Below are 17,491 nucleotides of genomic sequence, written 5' to 3'. Positions count from 1 at the left end.
TGGCTGTCTACATGTTGTATATGCATATTGGGATTTTCACTCACCGATATAAACAGCATTGTATCACAAAGAGACGTTTACCCACTAGCAGCTAAGTTCTGCAGTTATTTATGTTCTGTGAAAAAGACACTACAAGGCTGTGTTTTTAAGCTATAACATATAGATCGATAGAGATGAATGGCCTCTCAAAAACAGACTCCAGTCATTCTATTTTTATATAAATAGAACCTGGCGATTGTCGATTCTATTTTTCTAGTAATATATATATATATATATATCATATATATCATCATTTCATTCATATATATATATATATATATATATATATATATATATATATATATATATATATATATATATATATATATATATGAATGAAATGAAATGAAATGAAATGAAAACAAATCAGCTTCATTTCACTCATGTCTGTCCTCCACCTGACGATTTTCCGTCCCAATTGCCGCCCTCGCTTGACCAATCAGATTCGAGCTCGCGCTTTCGTGGAAACCAATGAGGGCGCGGCTTCCGTCCGGCAGTCCGAGGGGATGCCGGGATAAAAACTTAGCAGTGGCGCTTGGGAAAGTTTCGGGAAGAGTAGGAGGGAGGGGACTCGGGAGTGGAAGTGTAGTAACCCGACAGCGAGCATGACCGACGCCGAGGCGCAGAGCGCTCCACCATCGGCACCGGTGGAAGACAAACCACAGCCGGAGAGGAAAGTTATAGGTGGGTGTAGAAGTACTCTATCCGCCAAGATTTCTTGGTAAATATCCAGAAAACGTTTAAAGTTAGCGCCTTCTGACCGAGCCTGGGTGTGAAAAACAGAATGTGTGTGTTTATATATATATATATTTTACCCTTCCTTCTGTGATATTTCTTGAAGTGTGTGATCCAAGCTGGTTGAATTTGTGTTAATTACAGCAGCCTGGGGTGCCACTGCTGTCTCCGGTGTGGTACTTTTTAGGCAACACGTGTTTGAGGCTGAGTTTTTCAGGTTTTTCTGGGGACTATATTCCCAAAAAAAAAAAAAAAAAAAAAAAGCTTAAACTCGCGCTGTTGAAAACGAAGTTATTTGACTGTCACACATATTGGCTTGTAAAGCTCACGCCTATTAATAAAAGGCCTCGAGGACACAGGTGCTTTTTCAAAAAAAAAAAGTTTTCCCCACATGTCAGTCCAGTGGCTGCCTCTGGTTTAATCGCAGGTGTTTGTGTAGGTATGGAGCTGATTCAGACTGTATAGAAGTCCATGTTAACCGAACACTTTGAACGCATGACCCAATTGTTCTTCTTTATCAGCTGTCGTTCACGCGCTTGGTAAGCGAAACACGCGCACGCGCCCTCCCAGCTGCAAATCATTGCAGAAGGAAATTTGGCCAAATTGAACTAGTTTAGACTGCCGTAAAACACACAAACGAGCCGGCTTTGAGCTTGTCTCTGTGAGGAAGAATACATCGTTCAGGTGTCCGTGTGACTCGTCTTGAACTCCTTAATTGTCGGAAGTGTTCCCATGTCGCCTCGTGACCTAGTGCAGGCCTGGTTTCAAAGTCTTGCGGTTAATGATTGATCCATAGAGCTCTCACTTGCGAGCAGGTCACCGCTGATGTAATCAAGATAACGGTGTGAGCTCTGAATGACTACTTGCTCTATTACACTTCCTTATTCTTTTGATGTGCTCTTGTTGTAGCCACTTTGGTCCAAGGCACAGTGAAATGGTTCAATGTGCGTAATGGGTATGGATTCATTAACAGGTAAGGTGTTTCGAATTCTCCCTTATTTCTTTTTAGTATTCCTCACTTTTTTCAGTCTATTGTTTGCTAATGAAGTTTTATTTCTTGCAGGAATGACACCAAAGAAGATGTATTCGTTCATCAGGTAAGGTCTTTCTTTTTTCTTCATGGGAGTTAATTGTACCCACATTTTTAATGCTAGCCATGTCTCCTCAGACAGCAATCACGAAGAACAATCCCAGGAAATTTCTCCGCAGCGTTGGAGATGGGGAAATTGTAGAGTTTGACGTGATTGAAGCAGCTAAGGTATGGCAAGGACAAAATGTGACATTCTCGGCTGTTTAAAAAGGTATAAAAAAAAAAAAACTGCTCTTGGAGAAAGCATTTCAGGCATGTCTCTGTTCCAAAGGGCTCCGAAGCAGCTAATGTTACCGGTCCAGGTGGTGTTCCGGTAAAAGGAAGCCGCTATGCGCCCAACAAACGGCGATTCCGTCGACGGTTCTTTCCCCGAAGCCCTCGGCCCGGCGACCAGAACAAGCCAGCCGATGGGCAAGGTCCTGATACTGACCGATCGGGAGAGAGTGAGGGAGCGAGGCCTCAGCAACGCCGCCGTAGGCCGCGCAGGCCACGGCCGGAGACACAAGATGTAAGCTAAAGCGGAAAGACGGGTGTGAGGGAGACTACAACCTTTAGGATGATGCTGGACATTGAGATGGATTGAAGTAGTTGAACGCTTATGTTGTTAATGGTCTTTTGTCTGTTTTTTTCCAATTTAGGGTGAAGTTGGTGAGCAGAAGGATGGAGACGAAGAGGGTGGTCAGACACAGAGTGATCAGACCCAGAGTGATCAGACCCAGCGGCCGCCACGACGCAGATTCTGGCGCCCATACCGCAGGTAACTTAACGGTCCTGCTTAGACATCCTGTTTGAAGGACTTCTTGATTCTTGAGGCAATTTAATGTGCTTTCCTCGGATTCAGGCCATTCCGTCCTCGCCCACCTCCCAATCAGGCTGTAGAAGACCAGCAGGCGGCTGCACCACCAGAGAGCCTGGAGAAGAGTGAGCTAAAGCAGCAGCAGCCACAGCATGAAGTGGCGACGGCGGCGGCACCTGACAGCCCTCAGACCAATGGAGAAGCAGGGGAGGGCCAAGGCCAGAAACAACGCCGCCAGTTCAGACGACGCAGGCAAAGGAATTCAGAGTCCTCTGTCTCCAAAGTAAGATATTTTTGATCTTCAGCTATATCAAGATCACTCAGTGAGGAAACTATGCACAGATGAGCTGTTAGTGATGTTTGGGGAGGAAAAGATCACTACCCACATGAGCTTATTTTTCACTGCCAAGCTGTCCTGGTCACAGAAAACGATTATCAGAAGATATTAAGGCTCTAATGCAAGCAGTAAAATGCTGAACACTTATCGTCACCATGCCCGGCAGATGGGCTGGCGGGCGAAACGCACCTAAGTTTGAATACAAGAACGAGGTGATGTAATAATAGTAATAATAATAATGGATTTCATTTATATAGTGCTTTTTGGGGCCCTCGAAGCGCTTTACAAAACACTGGTGGAGGCAAACTACAGTTGTAGCCATAGCTGCCCTGGGGTAGACTGACAGAGGATACCATGGGTGTGTCTACAAAAGTCTTGTACAAGTTCAAATCTCAGGGACCTTGACCTCAAGGTCAGAGGTCACACTTTCTCTAAATCACCTAGGATTTTCAAATTTATAACTTGGTTGCATCTGATAGGGTGCTGGGGGGAGCACTGAGAGCTGCCATCATTTTTAAATATACTTGTACTGTAAATGTTTTTGTATATTTTACAGTCAATGTGGTGTTCTCATTGGCTTTAATCAGGATTTGAGTGGAAAAACTACAGTTCGCCTCATCTGAAAATATGCCTGATTGACAATGAAAACCCTTAAGTCCCTGTAATATTTATACTGTCTAGATGGTAGACAGGAGTCTAACTATTAGATGAATTTCTATGGTTTTGTGCCTGTATGATGGTTTTGTGCCTGTATGATGGTTTAGCTGGATCTTCTGAAGTTCTAAAGCTTTGGTATTTTACTAATATTTTCACATCTTTTCCATGTATTGAAGAATGATACAGAGAAGTCTGCATCAGAGCCTAGTACCCCACCACAGACCTCAAAGCCATCTGATACAAAACCCACATCAAAGTCGCCAAAGACCTCTCCTAAAATCTCCCCCAAAACGGTAAAATCGCCTGAGGTAAGACATTAAAGTTGCTCTTTGCTTTCCCAGCTGGTTCATTTTTCATTGGTAGGTGTTTTGTTGACAAATCTCAGCTGTGTTCTTCACTTCAGCAGGCAGCTCCAACAACTGTCCCAGCACCAGCAGAGTGATGACCACGAGGATGGTCACACGACCCTTGGCAAGAGGTGGGACCCCACACTAAAGTGGCGCAACCTTGGATTAGACAGGGTGGGAGACGTGAGGGTGTAGGGTTGCACTTCTTGTGCTGCATGTGCAACATTAGCAGTCTGTCACAGAGGGCCTGATGATGGACATTAACTCTTTAGTCAAGTAAATGGATTTAAGGCGGAATGATGGCATTGAAAGGAGTCTTTGAGAACGCTGCCTGTGTTTGGAGTCAGACTTTTGTTTAACACAGGGAAGATTTTTGGCTCAAATTCTGGGAAATTGGATTTTCTTTCAATATAATCCTTGGCTCGGGATTAAAAGTGCCCTTTTTATTTTTTTATTTTTAAATTAAAGGTCTTCTTTTTTTTTTTCTTTTTTTTTTTTTGGGGTCTTTCTTTCAATCCATCTCTCCTGCGCTTTCTTTTGTTTCTCATAGGTCCTAGGGTTGGAGGACTGGACCTATTTCAGACCACATGCACTGCTCTCCCCTCCCTGCACTCCCCCAATCCTCCATCCTACCACTTCTCACAGTCATCCGTCAGGCCCCTTCCCCACCTCCTCATCTTGTCTTGTCCTGTCCACACTGACATCTGGAGAGGGTGGGAAGGGAGCGCAGGTTAAGGGGATACAGGTAGTTGGTGGGTGCACATTTAGAAATTGAAAGTACAGCTTTTAAAAAGGGGGAGAGAGGAAAAAATGGGAATGTTATTCCACCCCCTTAGAAATATTTCCTTTAATAGAGCAGATGGGGCCCATCATGTAGTTTAATTTGGCTTCTGATTAATTTGGTTAAAGAGGGGAAAGCTAAGCAGGTCTGCGATTGGTGATGCATAATGGGAGTCTGTTTAGTTCTGTTAACACCTCAAATCAATTCTTGAAACGTACTACTCCCTTAATCTTCTTGGTTGAGGTTGGATTAGAAAGAAGCTTAATTTCCTTTTTGTTTTACTTGTGTGTGCTTTTCTTTGGAGGGGATTATGTGCAATGTTAATACTTAAAATGCTAATTAATAAATCATGTTTGCAAATCAAGATTCATTCCCTTCTGACTGGAGTGCAGATTCACTGATGCCTTTGTACCTTTTTTTTTTTTTTTTTTTTTTTTTTTTTTTTTTTTTTGGGCCAAAGAAATTGGATTACTTTTGTAGTGAAGAAATTGAAGGTGTAGAAATGAGGGTTCTTCAGGTGGTTTCATTAACAATATTTGCAGTACTTTCACTCTGGTTACATAACCACTGCATCAACATTCACACTATACAGATTACAGATCTCTGACACATTAAAGAATAGACTGCAAACGGCACACGTGACGGATGCAAAGAAAACACAACAAAAACTTGGCGATTGTGTGGCACAAACCTTGAAAGTCGGTGCTTGTACTTGGAAATTTCTCGAGTCTGCCTACAAAGCCGAACACCAGCTGGAGTGCGTAAAGAATTTAAAACCTAGACCCTCAAACACACTGTACACATGAAATACAAAAGGCTTGATCAGAAGTAGCATTTCTGTGGTGCAGTGAGTTTCCTATTAGAGGAGTACTTTCACACTTAAGTTGAGAACACATGTGAAAACTCCAAAATATCAGCGTTTTGGTACTGATGCAGAAAACGCTTTTGGTAACCTAACAACCAGAGGAGTATGAAGGCTCATGTTCAAATTTGAGGCAAAATTTTGTTTCTTTACTGAAACTCATTTCCCCAGAGCACTACCTATACTGAGCAAATCACAACCATGCATCCAACAACGATAGTTTGTTACGACAGTTTACACTTTCAGGTCACACCGTACTGCGTCACACTATAATCAGATTGGTTGCAGTCCAGTCCTGTCAACATGAACTTAGAATTACCTTTGCTGTAATTTGTGCAAATGAAATCATGTGGACAGAAGCTGGCAGGGGCAGACCATTAACTGTCCAGACTATATGAATGTGACACTCGTGTCCTGGGATGACCCCTCCATCGGCTAATATCTGGAGGAGTTCAGAGCAATGTCTGTGAAATCAACTCCAGAGGCATTTTGGTCCGCTTGATAATGCCCCTTGAGAAGTTTCAGACTGGTATTTTTACATTGATGCCAGGTTACACTTTGGATACATGAACATAGCACATAAAATCAGTTTCTAAAAGTATAACATGATTAAATGCATCTGTTACCTGTTCTTAAAGAACAAAAACACTACCTACCCATCATACTACCTTTTCTACATCTGCTTTGAGTAAATAACGGCTATAAATACCGGGTGTTACAGACACACTTCATTTGGCGCCAAAAAAGATTCAAAACCCACAGTATGTCGACGTGATTCCTGTCATTGGAGATCAAAAAATCAATTCATATGTTAATCTCTTAAATGTGTGTTCCCATCTTTGGTAAAAACAGGCATGCTCCATCACACTCCTGGCTGCTGATCCTATTGTTTCTATGCCTAAAAACTTTGAAAACTGTAGATATCTGTTTATAAAGTGCAGGAATCCCCAAGTCTCTCCACACCCATCTGTCAATACTGCAACTGATTGCCATCACCATGGAATAAAGTCTTATTGCACTGGCAGTCAATGCCAGACAGGCTGTTCTTATTAGCATCTTCTTCCCTTGAAACTACAGCAGTCGACCTTTACTCCACTGGTTCGTAGCCTTTCAAGTGAAGCCAGAATTCATAACTATTAACCCTGTACTGCAGTGCTACCACCAAAGGACAATTCCATAACACCCAAATTGTCACACACTTTTAACACTGCTTTTTCACCACAATCTATGTGGAAAAAAAATAAAGATCTCAATATACATATTAGCAAATAAAAGTTTGGTGTCATGCCCCTTTACCCAACTTTTCTCAAGCTGAGCTCAGTTCCATTTTTCTCAGTTCCATGGGGCATCTTCAGTTCATGGTATCCTCCCCCAAGTAGTCCATCTCAGTGATGGGTTTGTCTATGTCCATACCCATGCCTATGCTCATATCCATATCCATCATCCCTCCAGCTGAATGCTGGTGAAAATTGGCTGCAATCTGGTCAAAGGTCTTGCCCCGTGTCTCTGGTACCCGGAAAAATGTGAAGATGAGGAAGAACAGAAGAAGAGCTGCGAAGATCAGGAAGACATATGGCCCACAGAGGTCCTGCAGAAGGACGGGAAGAAGGTCGGATTATAAAGAGTTGAACTTGATGCCACGTGCCTCTATTAACCGGTCAAGTAGCGGTTTTCATGTTTTCATCTGTCTGTCCAGACTTAACTTTTCAAATGTGAATAAAAAATTTGATTTTGTAAGGTTGGTAACCTTTAAAGACCAAAATCTAATCAGTTTATCTAAGAGGATAAAAGATTGTCGAGCCAAAAAAGAATAACAAAACTGAAGTGGGTGAAAAATGGAAAAGCATTTGTGGACATACACAACATCCATTGTGGATACTCACAGCGACATACTGGAAGCACATGCCAATAATAAAGTTGGCAGTCCAGTTGGAAAAGCCTGCAACAGCCATGGCAGCTGGCCTTGGACCTTGAGAGAACAGCTCAGCTACAAAGAACCAGGGGATGGGACCTGGGCCAACCTCAAAGAAGGCCACAAAACCAAAGATAGAAAGCATGCTGATGTAGCTCATCCATGGAACACTGTCCTATAGAGCAGAAGAAAAGTGGGTTCAGATGTTTGTGGAGACTAGAAATCATATATAAAATACCGAAGTCTGGAATACCATAGTCTGGATTTTATTTATTTTCCTTTTTTTTGGATCGGGGCTTACTTACAAGTAAAGCAAGAGCCACGGTCATGATGACGGCACAGATGCACATTCCACCAAGTCCTAGCATGTGGAGCGTCCGTCGACCCGTCCTCTCTACCAGGAAAAGCTGTTAATATGAAGGTAAAGGGGGGATGGGGGGTTAACCTCAGCTGACATTTGGAGCTAAAGCATTTGATTTGGTCAGATTCTTTCTCAAATATGTATAACGTCAGGTCACTATAATGCTAAAACCACATTTACCATATACCTAACTGCAGTTCAGGACTTCTAAAACAGTGTTAACCATAGTTTAGCAGTGATTTTACAAGCGTGCGCTCATAAAACAATCTATTGTATCAAATTACAATAGTCAGTCTCTAACCCTGAAGCCGTGGCACTCTTACGGCTAAAGTCGTACATCTTTATCCGCTTGATGACACTGAAACATTTTGACTCCTCTTATCTTGTTTACCCTTTGATAACAGTGTTAAACAGTAATAGAGTGACTCTGTGACAGGGCGTGAATGTTTATTGTTCCAAATTCAAAAAGTTATTTAAACGCTCCCAAATTGAATTTCAAAAGTGCGATAAAGGCATGTCGGTGCGATTTCTCACCGAGACTACCGTGAAGGCACAGTTCACCACCCCGGCTCCTATGGTGGCATAAACTGGACTCTGGACTCCTGCTTTCATGAAGATACTGGTGGAATAGTAGAAGATCTGCCAGAGGAGTAAACAAATTTAGGTCAATGTTGAACAGCACTGGCTCCTGATTTTAAAGGACTGCTTGTTTCTGGAACTTTAGGTGAGTCAGTGTAATTTGAAGGACTCACTGCATTAACCCCCGACAGTTGCTGGGAGAGCTGCAGGAGGATGGCGATGATGATGGGCTGGCGGTAAAGCGAAGAGCGAAAGAGTTCGGGTATGGACACCTTCCTCTCCATGTCCATCCTCCGCTTCTCCTCCTTCATCTCTGCCAGCATGTCGCCCACCTCCTGTCTGCCTGTTAGCCTCCTCAGGCCTGCAGAAAGTAGAAATGTAGGAAGTTTTTTTTTTCATGTACAAAAACTCATCTGACATTTTAGCAGCTAATTCCGTAAGTCCAACTGATACTCTGTACATTGAGTCCTGTAAATGTCTGATAAACCCAGACATCATGAGTGCGGAGTTGATCTGACCGAGGAACTGGAGACACCACACAGTATGTAAAGGCAAGGCCAAATAGCCGTGGTTTAAACTATAACCTGATTTATCTACTATTTAACTCACCGTGAGACTATGATTTACAGAATTAGTTAAAAAATATTTTAAAGTAATTACTGAGGCCATAAACTCAGCAGAAAAAACAGTTTACTGTGGTCAGAGATAAGACTTTGGTAGAATCAGACTTCTTTTTGCAACCAGAGGAGTCTCCCCCTGCTGGCCAAAAGAAAGAATGCAGATTTCAGGCACTTCGAGTTAGTTTCGCTTCTCAGGTACGAACATTAGTATCCATCAGTTATATATAAGAACGTATAAAGTGATATGGGTCAAAGTGGGACAAACCCAAACACAGTAGCTGACTGCCCCTCGCTGAGCTTGGTTGAACTGAAGGTTTCTTCCTGTTAAAAGGGAGTTTTTCCTTCCCACTGTCACTAAGTGCAGTTTTCTCTTTATTATTGTAGGGTCTTTATCTTACAACATCAAGTGCCTTCAGATGACTGCTGTTGTGATTTTGCGATATATAAATTAAATTGAATTGAATTGAAATGAAATTGCAAAAAAAAAAAAAAGATCCTACATTTCCCAAAATGCAACTCAGCAGCTTATTTTATAAGGCCCTATCTGCCTCCTAATGCTAAAAATCCAGTTTATAGTGTAGAATTTAAAATGTAAAACTTAGTTACATAATAAGAATAATAATAGTAAACCAAGACCTTAAAATAACGCAGCCCTACTTACCACTCTTGGCGTGGTGCTCCTGACACCGGACGATGTAGAGGAATCGGGGGCTCTCGGGGCAGAAGGGCAGCAGAGCCATCTGAAGTACAGTCGGCACAACAGTTAATCCCAGCAGAACAGGCCATAAGTGCTCACTGCCGAGTAGCGACTCCAAGCCGAGGACCTGCACAGGGAGAGGAAGCAAGTTTGAGTGTGTGACATTTCAAAAGATAATATGATAAAGCACCTAAAGACAATCCTTTATAGGTGGAAGTAAAGGAAAAGACGGGGAGGTGCACAGACAAAGAGAATGGATTTGAGGATTCAAGATGTGTTTTTTGTGAGCAGACTTTTTAAACGTGGCCTGGAAAGGCCCACTGAATGTCGAGGACATGGAGACAGAGAGAAGATGCCGATGCTATTTATAGACGGTCGTTCCTGCCATACCTGTGCGAAGAGAATGCCAGTGACAATAGCCAGTTGGTGCAGCGTCCCCAAAGCTCCTCTGAGACTCGTAGGTGCTATCTCACCCACGTACATTGGTGTCAAGCCAGATGCCAATCCTGCATCAAAGGAAGAGTTAAGGAAGCAAGAGATTGTTAAACCACTTATTAAATGGACACATTAATGGAGAGTAAAAGAGGGAAGAGACAGTGGCCAGCTCACCACAGTAGGCACCAATGATAAAACGTCCAAGGATCATCATTTCAAAGGAGCGGCAGAGCTTGGACATTCCCATCAGACTTCCTCCAATAAAGGCAAACAAGTTGTTTATAAGCATGGCTTTCCTCCTGAAAGAAGCACAGACCTGCATTTTTGAAACCATTTTGAAATGATAAAACAGCAGGTTTTTTGTCCAGCAGAGTTGTGCACATCTAGTTTGGATATGCACACTGTTTAGTAGTGAAAAACACTAAGAAGCCACTAGAGGGCAGTATCACACAAAATTATTCAGTATCGCACAGAGACACTGGTTTATTCAGCACTTTAACATTTAGTTGATCCACAAAATCCTGTAGAAGGCACAGAGGAGTATTAAAGAAAAGTAACATTTGTGACTAGATTTTGCAGTCTGGTGTTATTTTACTTTACTAGACTGTGATCGGAACCAAAAAAGAGTCTTTCCCACCTAATTTAGAAGTAGCACGGTTCCTACAGCTCAGCTTACACTGTCAGGAATTTACTTGACACAAGCAACAAGGTACCTCACGTATATATTTTGTAACATTCTGTTAATACCTTGGGTTGAAAATGTTTTTTTAATATATATTTTAAAAGTCACTGAAAAGTTGCTTCTGATGAGGTTGTAAGCTTATGTAAGCTGCACATTCAGGACTCTGTTAAAATGTCCTTTCAGCCAGTGGAAGCTGTGGACTGCAGCCCAGTTTGCACAGACTCAGGTTACAGCGGGAAACTGGGTCATAACATCCCGGACAGAGCTTTCACTGAATGACTGGTTTTATTTTTGGGCTTATACAGAACTGAGAAGGAGATATTTATGTATCACAATGAAGGCTAGCTAGAGAAGGCTTTGGACTAGTGTTGTCGTTTGCTTAGATTAAGGTTTTAATTGCTCTGTTTATAATGACGATTTATCATTTGCTGTTGAACACTGTGTGGTGTTTTGTCGTGTCTGCCTGGCTGTTTCCTAAAACAGTCTTGGTTATCGTTGTAGTGCATTAAAACTTGAAGTCTCTGTTTGTGGTGCTTTTTAAAATTGCTTTCTTGTTTTTCATTCACCCTTAAAACCACATTTATATGGATCCACTCCCGCTGCATGCAAAATCCTACTTTCCTTACATAAGTGTGTCTTTTTGTGTGTGTTTGAGTGGACTGGGTGCTGCTTTCTTTCTTTTTTTAACTGAAGATACTTCAGACAAACTCCCTACCCACTTCACTCTTTATTAACCTACAGCTTCTATCCATTTACACATGAAAAATCAGACCTTTCATTTGTATGTAAGGAGACTGCGAAGTATGTGTGTCATTCAGGAAGAAGAAATGTGTACTTCTTAAATCTTTGCTCATGTATTCAGACTTTGTGCAGTTTGTTTCAGATTTCCAGAAAATCTTGTGGTTTGCTTTGAGTAATCTGTGCAACCATGGGCACAGACAGAAACCATCCTCTAAATGTTACAGTTAAAGCAGAGTGTAAGATTAATGAGCTGCAGCCTGTTCTATCTGCTCCATCTCATAAAACAGTATTTCATAGGCTTAGCTTCATGAACCCATCAGGATAAAAGCAACGTATCCCCTCGAGACCACTAGAAAAGGCTAAGCTTGACCTGCGTTGTCTCACCTGCCCAGCCATTCAGAAACAAAACCCACACAGAAGGAGGAGACCATGCCGCCGATGGAGAAGATGGCAACGGACAGCGACCAGAGCGAGGTGAGGGTCCCTGTGGGGATGGGCTCCCCGTACCGGTACATCCATGTTGCATTGTAGTCCCCCTCAATGATCTGCAAGGAGTGCCAAGATAAGTTGGAGCAAGTGACTAGAGGAGTGAGAGAAGAGCAGCACAAACTGCACTGAAAAAAAAGGCCATGTTGGATTTACTTGATTCAATAGTGGACATTGGTTGCACACAAATGTTTTGCTTTGGCAGAAACTTAAACAATTGTGTTCAATCAACACAACTTTTTCATATTCAATAAACATGTGCATTTTGTGTTCATAAATCGCGATTGAAACATGTTTAGATGAAGTAAGTTGAGCCTTTGGAATATTTTAATCCTTCACAATTTTGTCATTTTATTTCAACACTATTAAATAACATTTACCCCAATACTACTTGCTCATTTAAATACTACATGTTGTCTTCATATTACATAATGTTCAACAAAGTCTAGAGTCTGGTTAACATAAAAATTTAATGGATCTACAACAACTAACATCCTATCTTTATCCTGGTTGCAGGGGGGCTGGGAAATAACCCTGAATTGTTAGGCAGGGTACACCCTAGACAACCATTTGCACTTACATTGACAGGTAATTTAGAATCATCTAACAACTGCACAACTTTTAACTGTGGGAAGAAACCGGAATACCCAGAGAGAAACCAGTGCAAACTAGCCAGATTGTGGATTTGAACCCAGGATCTTCTTACTGTGAAGCAACAGCACTAACCATCATGCCACCAATGCAGACTTAACAAAAGTAGGAAAGCTATGATTTCAAGGCTTGATGCAGAATTTTTTTGTACGTTTTTGTCCTTGACAGGTTAATCCACAATAAATAGCAATAGCATACACGTGGTGTGTCGTAGTTGTCTGCCTCTTATAACGCCAGTGATTTTCCTACAGTTTGACATCTCGTGCGATCTTGTGAATTTCACGAGTTCAGCAACTAACCACTCTTACTAGATTGTATCATGTCATCTTAACAAGGACAAATTAAGTTGTTGAATTTCGTACAGATCCTTCATGATTTAATTACGTTCATAGAAGCATGAAATTATTGTGTTTAAATTACAAGTTAGAGTTTTTTAATGTAAAAAACACCGAATTTACTTTTTTCAGTATATCAAAAAAAGTAGTGGAGGCTACTCGATTTGACTGAGATGGATTCCTGAAACCACGATCCAAAGTATACGAGACTGAAAGTTATTGACTTACTTCACTCGAACATGACATGAACAATTTAATCTAGCCTCTCTGTAGATCATGTAGTTTCTACACTATGTAGTTACACTTAACTTTAAAGCATGAGGCGCTTATGTTAAATACACGCAAGATGCTTACGTAAATCCAAGAGTTGGCCAATCCCTTTTTTTCAGTGTGGGTAAAAGGGAAGGTAAGTTTGGAGCGAGGTCTTGCAGACAGGGCCCGAGTAGAGCTTAAAATCAGCTTTTGTAAACATGGAGTATATAAAATGGGCTGCTTGAAGGCTGGTGGTTAAGTCACTTGTCTGCATGGCTTTGGGCGAGATACTAAATACAGTGAACTACGACAGGAAAAAAAAGCTATATGTCACTTTAAATATGAACTTGGATTAGATAAAGGCTTGCAGCGTGAAGCGCTTTGAATGGCTGCATGGACCACAAGAGTACTATGTAAATCAGGCCATGGGCTATTTAAATAGACAAGCACACCGTGTAAGTAACAGCTTACTCCCATGAGTTCATATTTTCAGAATGCTTTCCTCATTTTTTTTTAAATATAGACTTATATTATCTCACATATACACACTTGTGCACATTCTCATATTAAAAATTGGGAGGTTTCAGTTAATGAGATCTTTGTATGTACAAGTAACCACCGAGAGCCAGAGGTTTCGAGTTCAGAGTGCTCTAAATACTCGGTTTCAGAGGGTTTTTCTCTGTTCTTGGATCTACATGATGTCATAGAGAGTGGAAAACCCAAACATGGTCACAAATCAGCCCCACCCAGCTGCTGTTTAAGTGATCGCTTTACGTGGGGCAGCCAATCAGAAGAAAGCAGGATTAAAAAGGCTTAAAAATAGAGTGACCTTAAAGGGAGTGTTGCTCTTTGTGTCACACTATTTGTAAGAAAGATGTATTTTGTTAAATCAAACAAGTGATCTGTAGATAATTATGCTCACATTTTCCCAAGTATCAGACAAGTTTAGTTGATAGCTGCCCTCACCCGTGCCAGGATTTTAATGATGGATGTCAGAGCTGAGATGCCCATAAATGCAAAAGGCTTTTCTACACAGCGTCCAAGTACCGTGGCACACAAATGAAGGGCCGCTCTGTTTAAAGAGATAAATGCGGATAAACGCACAAAATTTGCTTTCAGATGTGGGAAATGAATCATATTTCTCACGCCTTTTTCTCATCATGCAAACAGAAACATTTCCTTGTTTCCATGACACCTGGAGCAGGGATGTGTTGTCATTTTTGTGATGACACGTAAAGATGGAAAGGAGCCTCGCCCTGCTGTGTCTGTGTCACCTGACTTTGCTTCGGAAGGCTTCACATGACATAGTTTTATTCTTTTTGGTTTATTGTCTAAACATCACCAGGCAGCGTGTTGTGGTGTCAAAGCACACCACCTTGTGAAATCAGGCGAAGCGACTTTGTTGACGTCTGGTTAAATGACAGTGTTAGACTCGTGCATGACACCAGTGTTACATGTTTTATTCTTTCATTTTATATTATGTCCATTCGTCTTTCTTTCTTTTTTTTTTACCTTCTGTGGCGCATTGATGACACCGATGTTATATCCAAACTCCAAAGATCCAAGGACAGCCGTGAAGACTGACAGAGCGAGGGTTCCAGTCACTGTCTGCAGCAGAAACACGCACACACACACACATAGACACACACACACACACACACACACACACACACACAAAGAAGTGAATTACAAATAATTTGTTTTTCAGAACAGTGAATAATCCTGAAAGGTGTTTTCATAACTGTAACAATAAGATAACTGTTGGACAACCACAATTATCTTTTTAACTCTCACTCACTCTCTCTCTCTCTCTCTCTCTCTCACACACACACACACACACACACACACACACACACACACACAACACTGCTGCTCAGCTAACGTCAACTATATATATAACCGTGATCCTGACTAGAGACAATCTCTGCAGTGCTGTTCATGACTTCTCTGACTACTTTCATGTCGACGCCTGAACTTTAGCTTCCCTCCAGTTTCCCATCAGCCCTCTGCCACCTGTCTGCAGGGTGACAGACAGGATGACCTTGGGGAAAATGAACTTCTTCCACTCCAGCATGGTTATAAAATTTTAAATTTCATTTATTTATAGGTCTTTTGTGCTTTTGGAGTTACGCCGCCTGTAAGATTTAAGTCTGTGATGAACTGTTGGATGAACACACAAACACAGACGGGTACTGTCGAAACAACGAGCTTCCTGAAAAGTTTTTTTTCCCATTTTGGTGACGTGGGCTTATGGACTGATACAACAGCAACATGATGCTGGTGATGCTGGTAAAATTTGCTGGACCTAATTTGACCCCGCAGTTCTGCTCAGCCACCTTCTGCAAATATGTTGTCCGTGTAAATCTGTAACTCTTGACCTTGCTGAGTTGAGCTTTTGATAAGTGCTGCTTAACATTCACAAACCACAACAAAGAGGTGTGTAGTGGTGAGCGTGTGCGTCCTTGTGGAAAAGGTAAAGTGCCAGAAGTGGCCACTAATGTTTCATTACACATCCCGCACTTCACTGCATGCACACTTTGCAGTAAATTTCCAGGCATTATGCATGAATCTGCACCTGCTTGTATTTACTGTGAGATACAACACAAGCCCAGATTAAACACAAAACTATCTCAGGTTGTGCAGGTTATCTCCGTCTTTAAGTGATTTCAATAGAGACAAGCACATGACTGCTTCTTCCCCTTTTCAGATTTTATGCTTAGGGGAAATATTTTTGCATTAAACACAAACACACACACACACGTACGTACGCACACACACACCACATCCCAGCATAGTTTAGTCTGTTTCCAGTTTATTCCCAAAGGGGAAACTTTGGGAATTGTTGCCTTAATTCCAGCGTGGATAGCAGCCTATTCTTCCTATTAATAAGATGATGGAAATCTACATCAGGGGAAAGTCAGGCTTAAAACCAGCACTTAGAAACGATTTCTCCAATGGAGTTTGAGCTGGGCAGTAAACACAGAGTTTGTTTATGAAGGCGGTGGCCTGTCATAAGCTTGCAGTTACGAGGCCTGACTTGTAAACTCAGTTTTGGCCGCTCAAGGTCACCACTAAGGACAGAAAGGCTTCCCCCTCTCTTTGAAACAGAGTTACTCAAAGCTTCTTCTAGATTCATGACTTTCTCAACATTCGGATTTTGCCTTTAAAATTCTGTTAAAAGTGTATAACGGCTCATGGGATTATTTTAAAGAAGCGCACTACAATCAGGAGATATTTAAAGGTTTCAGGTCAGGAAAAAGTGCTGTGCGTAAAATCTTTCCATAGCTGAAAGTACACATTGCAAAGTTCACAAATAACGGCTATCCCTGCAGAAACTTTCTAAACAGGCACAGCTAGATTAACAAACTGTTTATAACAAACTCCAGAAGAAATTACCTCCGCTCCAAGCTGCTGAAACCCGGCCGGCATGATTTTGGCAACTCCTGGCTCCCAGTAGGAGTCTGGTGATAGATGCGTCTGGTGCCAAACGGAGACAAACCCGGGCGTCTTAAAACTGGAGCACTTTAGCACTGAAATCGAACCGAGCTACTAAATCCAAAAGAGAAGAACAAAGAGCTCTGGTGCGTTGTGCCCCGCAGGTTGTCCTCTCTCCTTTGAAGTTTGTGTTGTCTGTCCAGCTGTTAAAGAGTTGACACCGGCATACCCACGTGCACGCCTCTCAGGAGAGGGGCGGGGTGGGGGGTGGGTGGGGGGGGAGGCAGACGCAGAGAGGCCCTGCAACAGAGGTCAAGACGCAAGCGGGAAGCTCTCCTGACCTAATCTATCTTGGGCCGCAGAGGTGGTGGTGGAAGGAGGGTGGGGGTGGGGTTATTTAGAAGAGGTGTCTGGTTTTTATTATGGTGCTAAGAGATGAAGAATTAAATAACAAAAGGTGTGATTACATTTTCAGATTCCTGTTTAAATCAACAATAATTTATCATTCTCTGGAGCCGTAAGCCAGAGCGACGCAGAGGCCCAAATTTGGTCTCATTTTGGACCGTTTTCATGAGCTTTGTTACGTAATGGCCATAGATCCCCACCCCCCACAAAGAACGATAAACTCAATCTGCAAAGCATGTGCAAAGATGCTTCTCCC

At 42.0% G+C, this 17,491-nt stretch overlaps 2 protein-coding genes across 2 annotated transcripts in view; one reads left to right on the top strand and one right to left on the bottom strand.

Moving 5' to 3' along the window:
* Positions 1-563: 563 nt before the first annotated feature.
* The window catches only part of LOC146580272 (Y-box-binding protein 2-A-like), a 114,115-nt gene continuing 97,187 nt past the window's right edge, over positions 564-17,491 (top strand). Inside the window, exons 1-10 of the mRNA XM_085266931.1 lie at positions 564-723; positions 1,684-1,747; positions 1,838-1,871; positions 1,943-2,032; positions 2,136-2,372; positions 2,503-2,621; positions 2,706-2,943; positions 3,831-3,962; positions 4,058-4,132; positions 4,552-5,235. Of these exons, the coding sequence (XP_085123057.1) occupies positions 645-723; positions 1,684-1,747; positions 1,838-1,871; positions 1,943-2,032; positions 2,136-2,372; positions 2,503-2,621; positions 2,706-2,943; positions 3,831-3,962; positions 4,058-4,096 (1,032 nt within the window). The 5' untranslated portion in view covers positions 564-644 and the 3' untranslated portion in view covers positions 4,097-4,132; positions 4,552-5,235. The remainder of the gene's footprint in view (positions 724-1,683; positions 1,748-1,837; positions 1,872-1,942; positions 2,033-2,135; positions 2,373-2,502; positions 2,622-2,705; positions 2,944-3,830; positions 3,963-4,057; positions 4,133-4,551; positions 5,236-17,491) is intronic.
* LOC146580284 (solute carrier family 2, facilitated glucose transporter member 4-like) lies at positions 4,442-17,021 on the bottom strand. The gene is made up of 11 exons (XM_085266928.1): positions 16,792-17,021; positions 14,908-15,003; positions 12,056-12,216; positions 10,423-10,547; positions 10,204-10,319; positions 9,778-9,940; positions 8,670-8,857; positions 8,452-8,556; positions 7,862-7,963; positions 7,528-7,731; positions 4,442-7,232 (listed from the first exon to the last, which is right to left on the bottom strand). The coding sequence occupies exons 1-11, from the start codon at positions 16,822-16,824 to the stop codon at positions 6,996-6,998; spliced, it is 1,530 nt and encodes a 509-aa protein (XP_085123054.1). The 5' UTR covers positions 16,825-17,021; the 3' UTR covers positions 4,442-6,995.

The sequence above is a fragment of the Mchenga conophoros genome, linkage group LG3, assembly GCF_057382185.1.
Source record: "Mchenga conophoros isolate Kocher_MC1m ecotype Shallow Benthic linkage group LG3, M_conophoros_male_GT1.1, whole genome shotgun sequence".
NCBI lineage: Eukaryota > Metazoa > Chordata > Actinopteri > Cichliformes > Cichlidae > Mchenga > Mchenga conophoros.
Note: the sequence above shows the minus strand (reverse complement) of the source record. Positions and strands in the feature narration are given on the sequence as shown.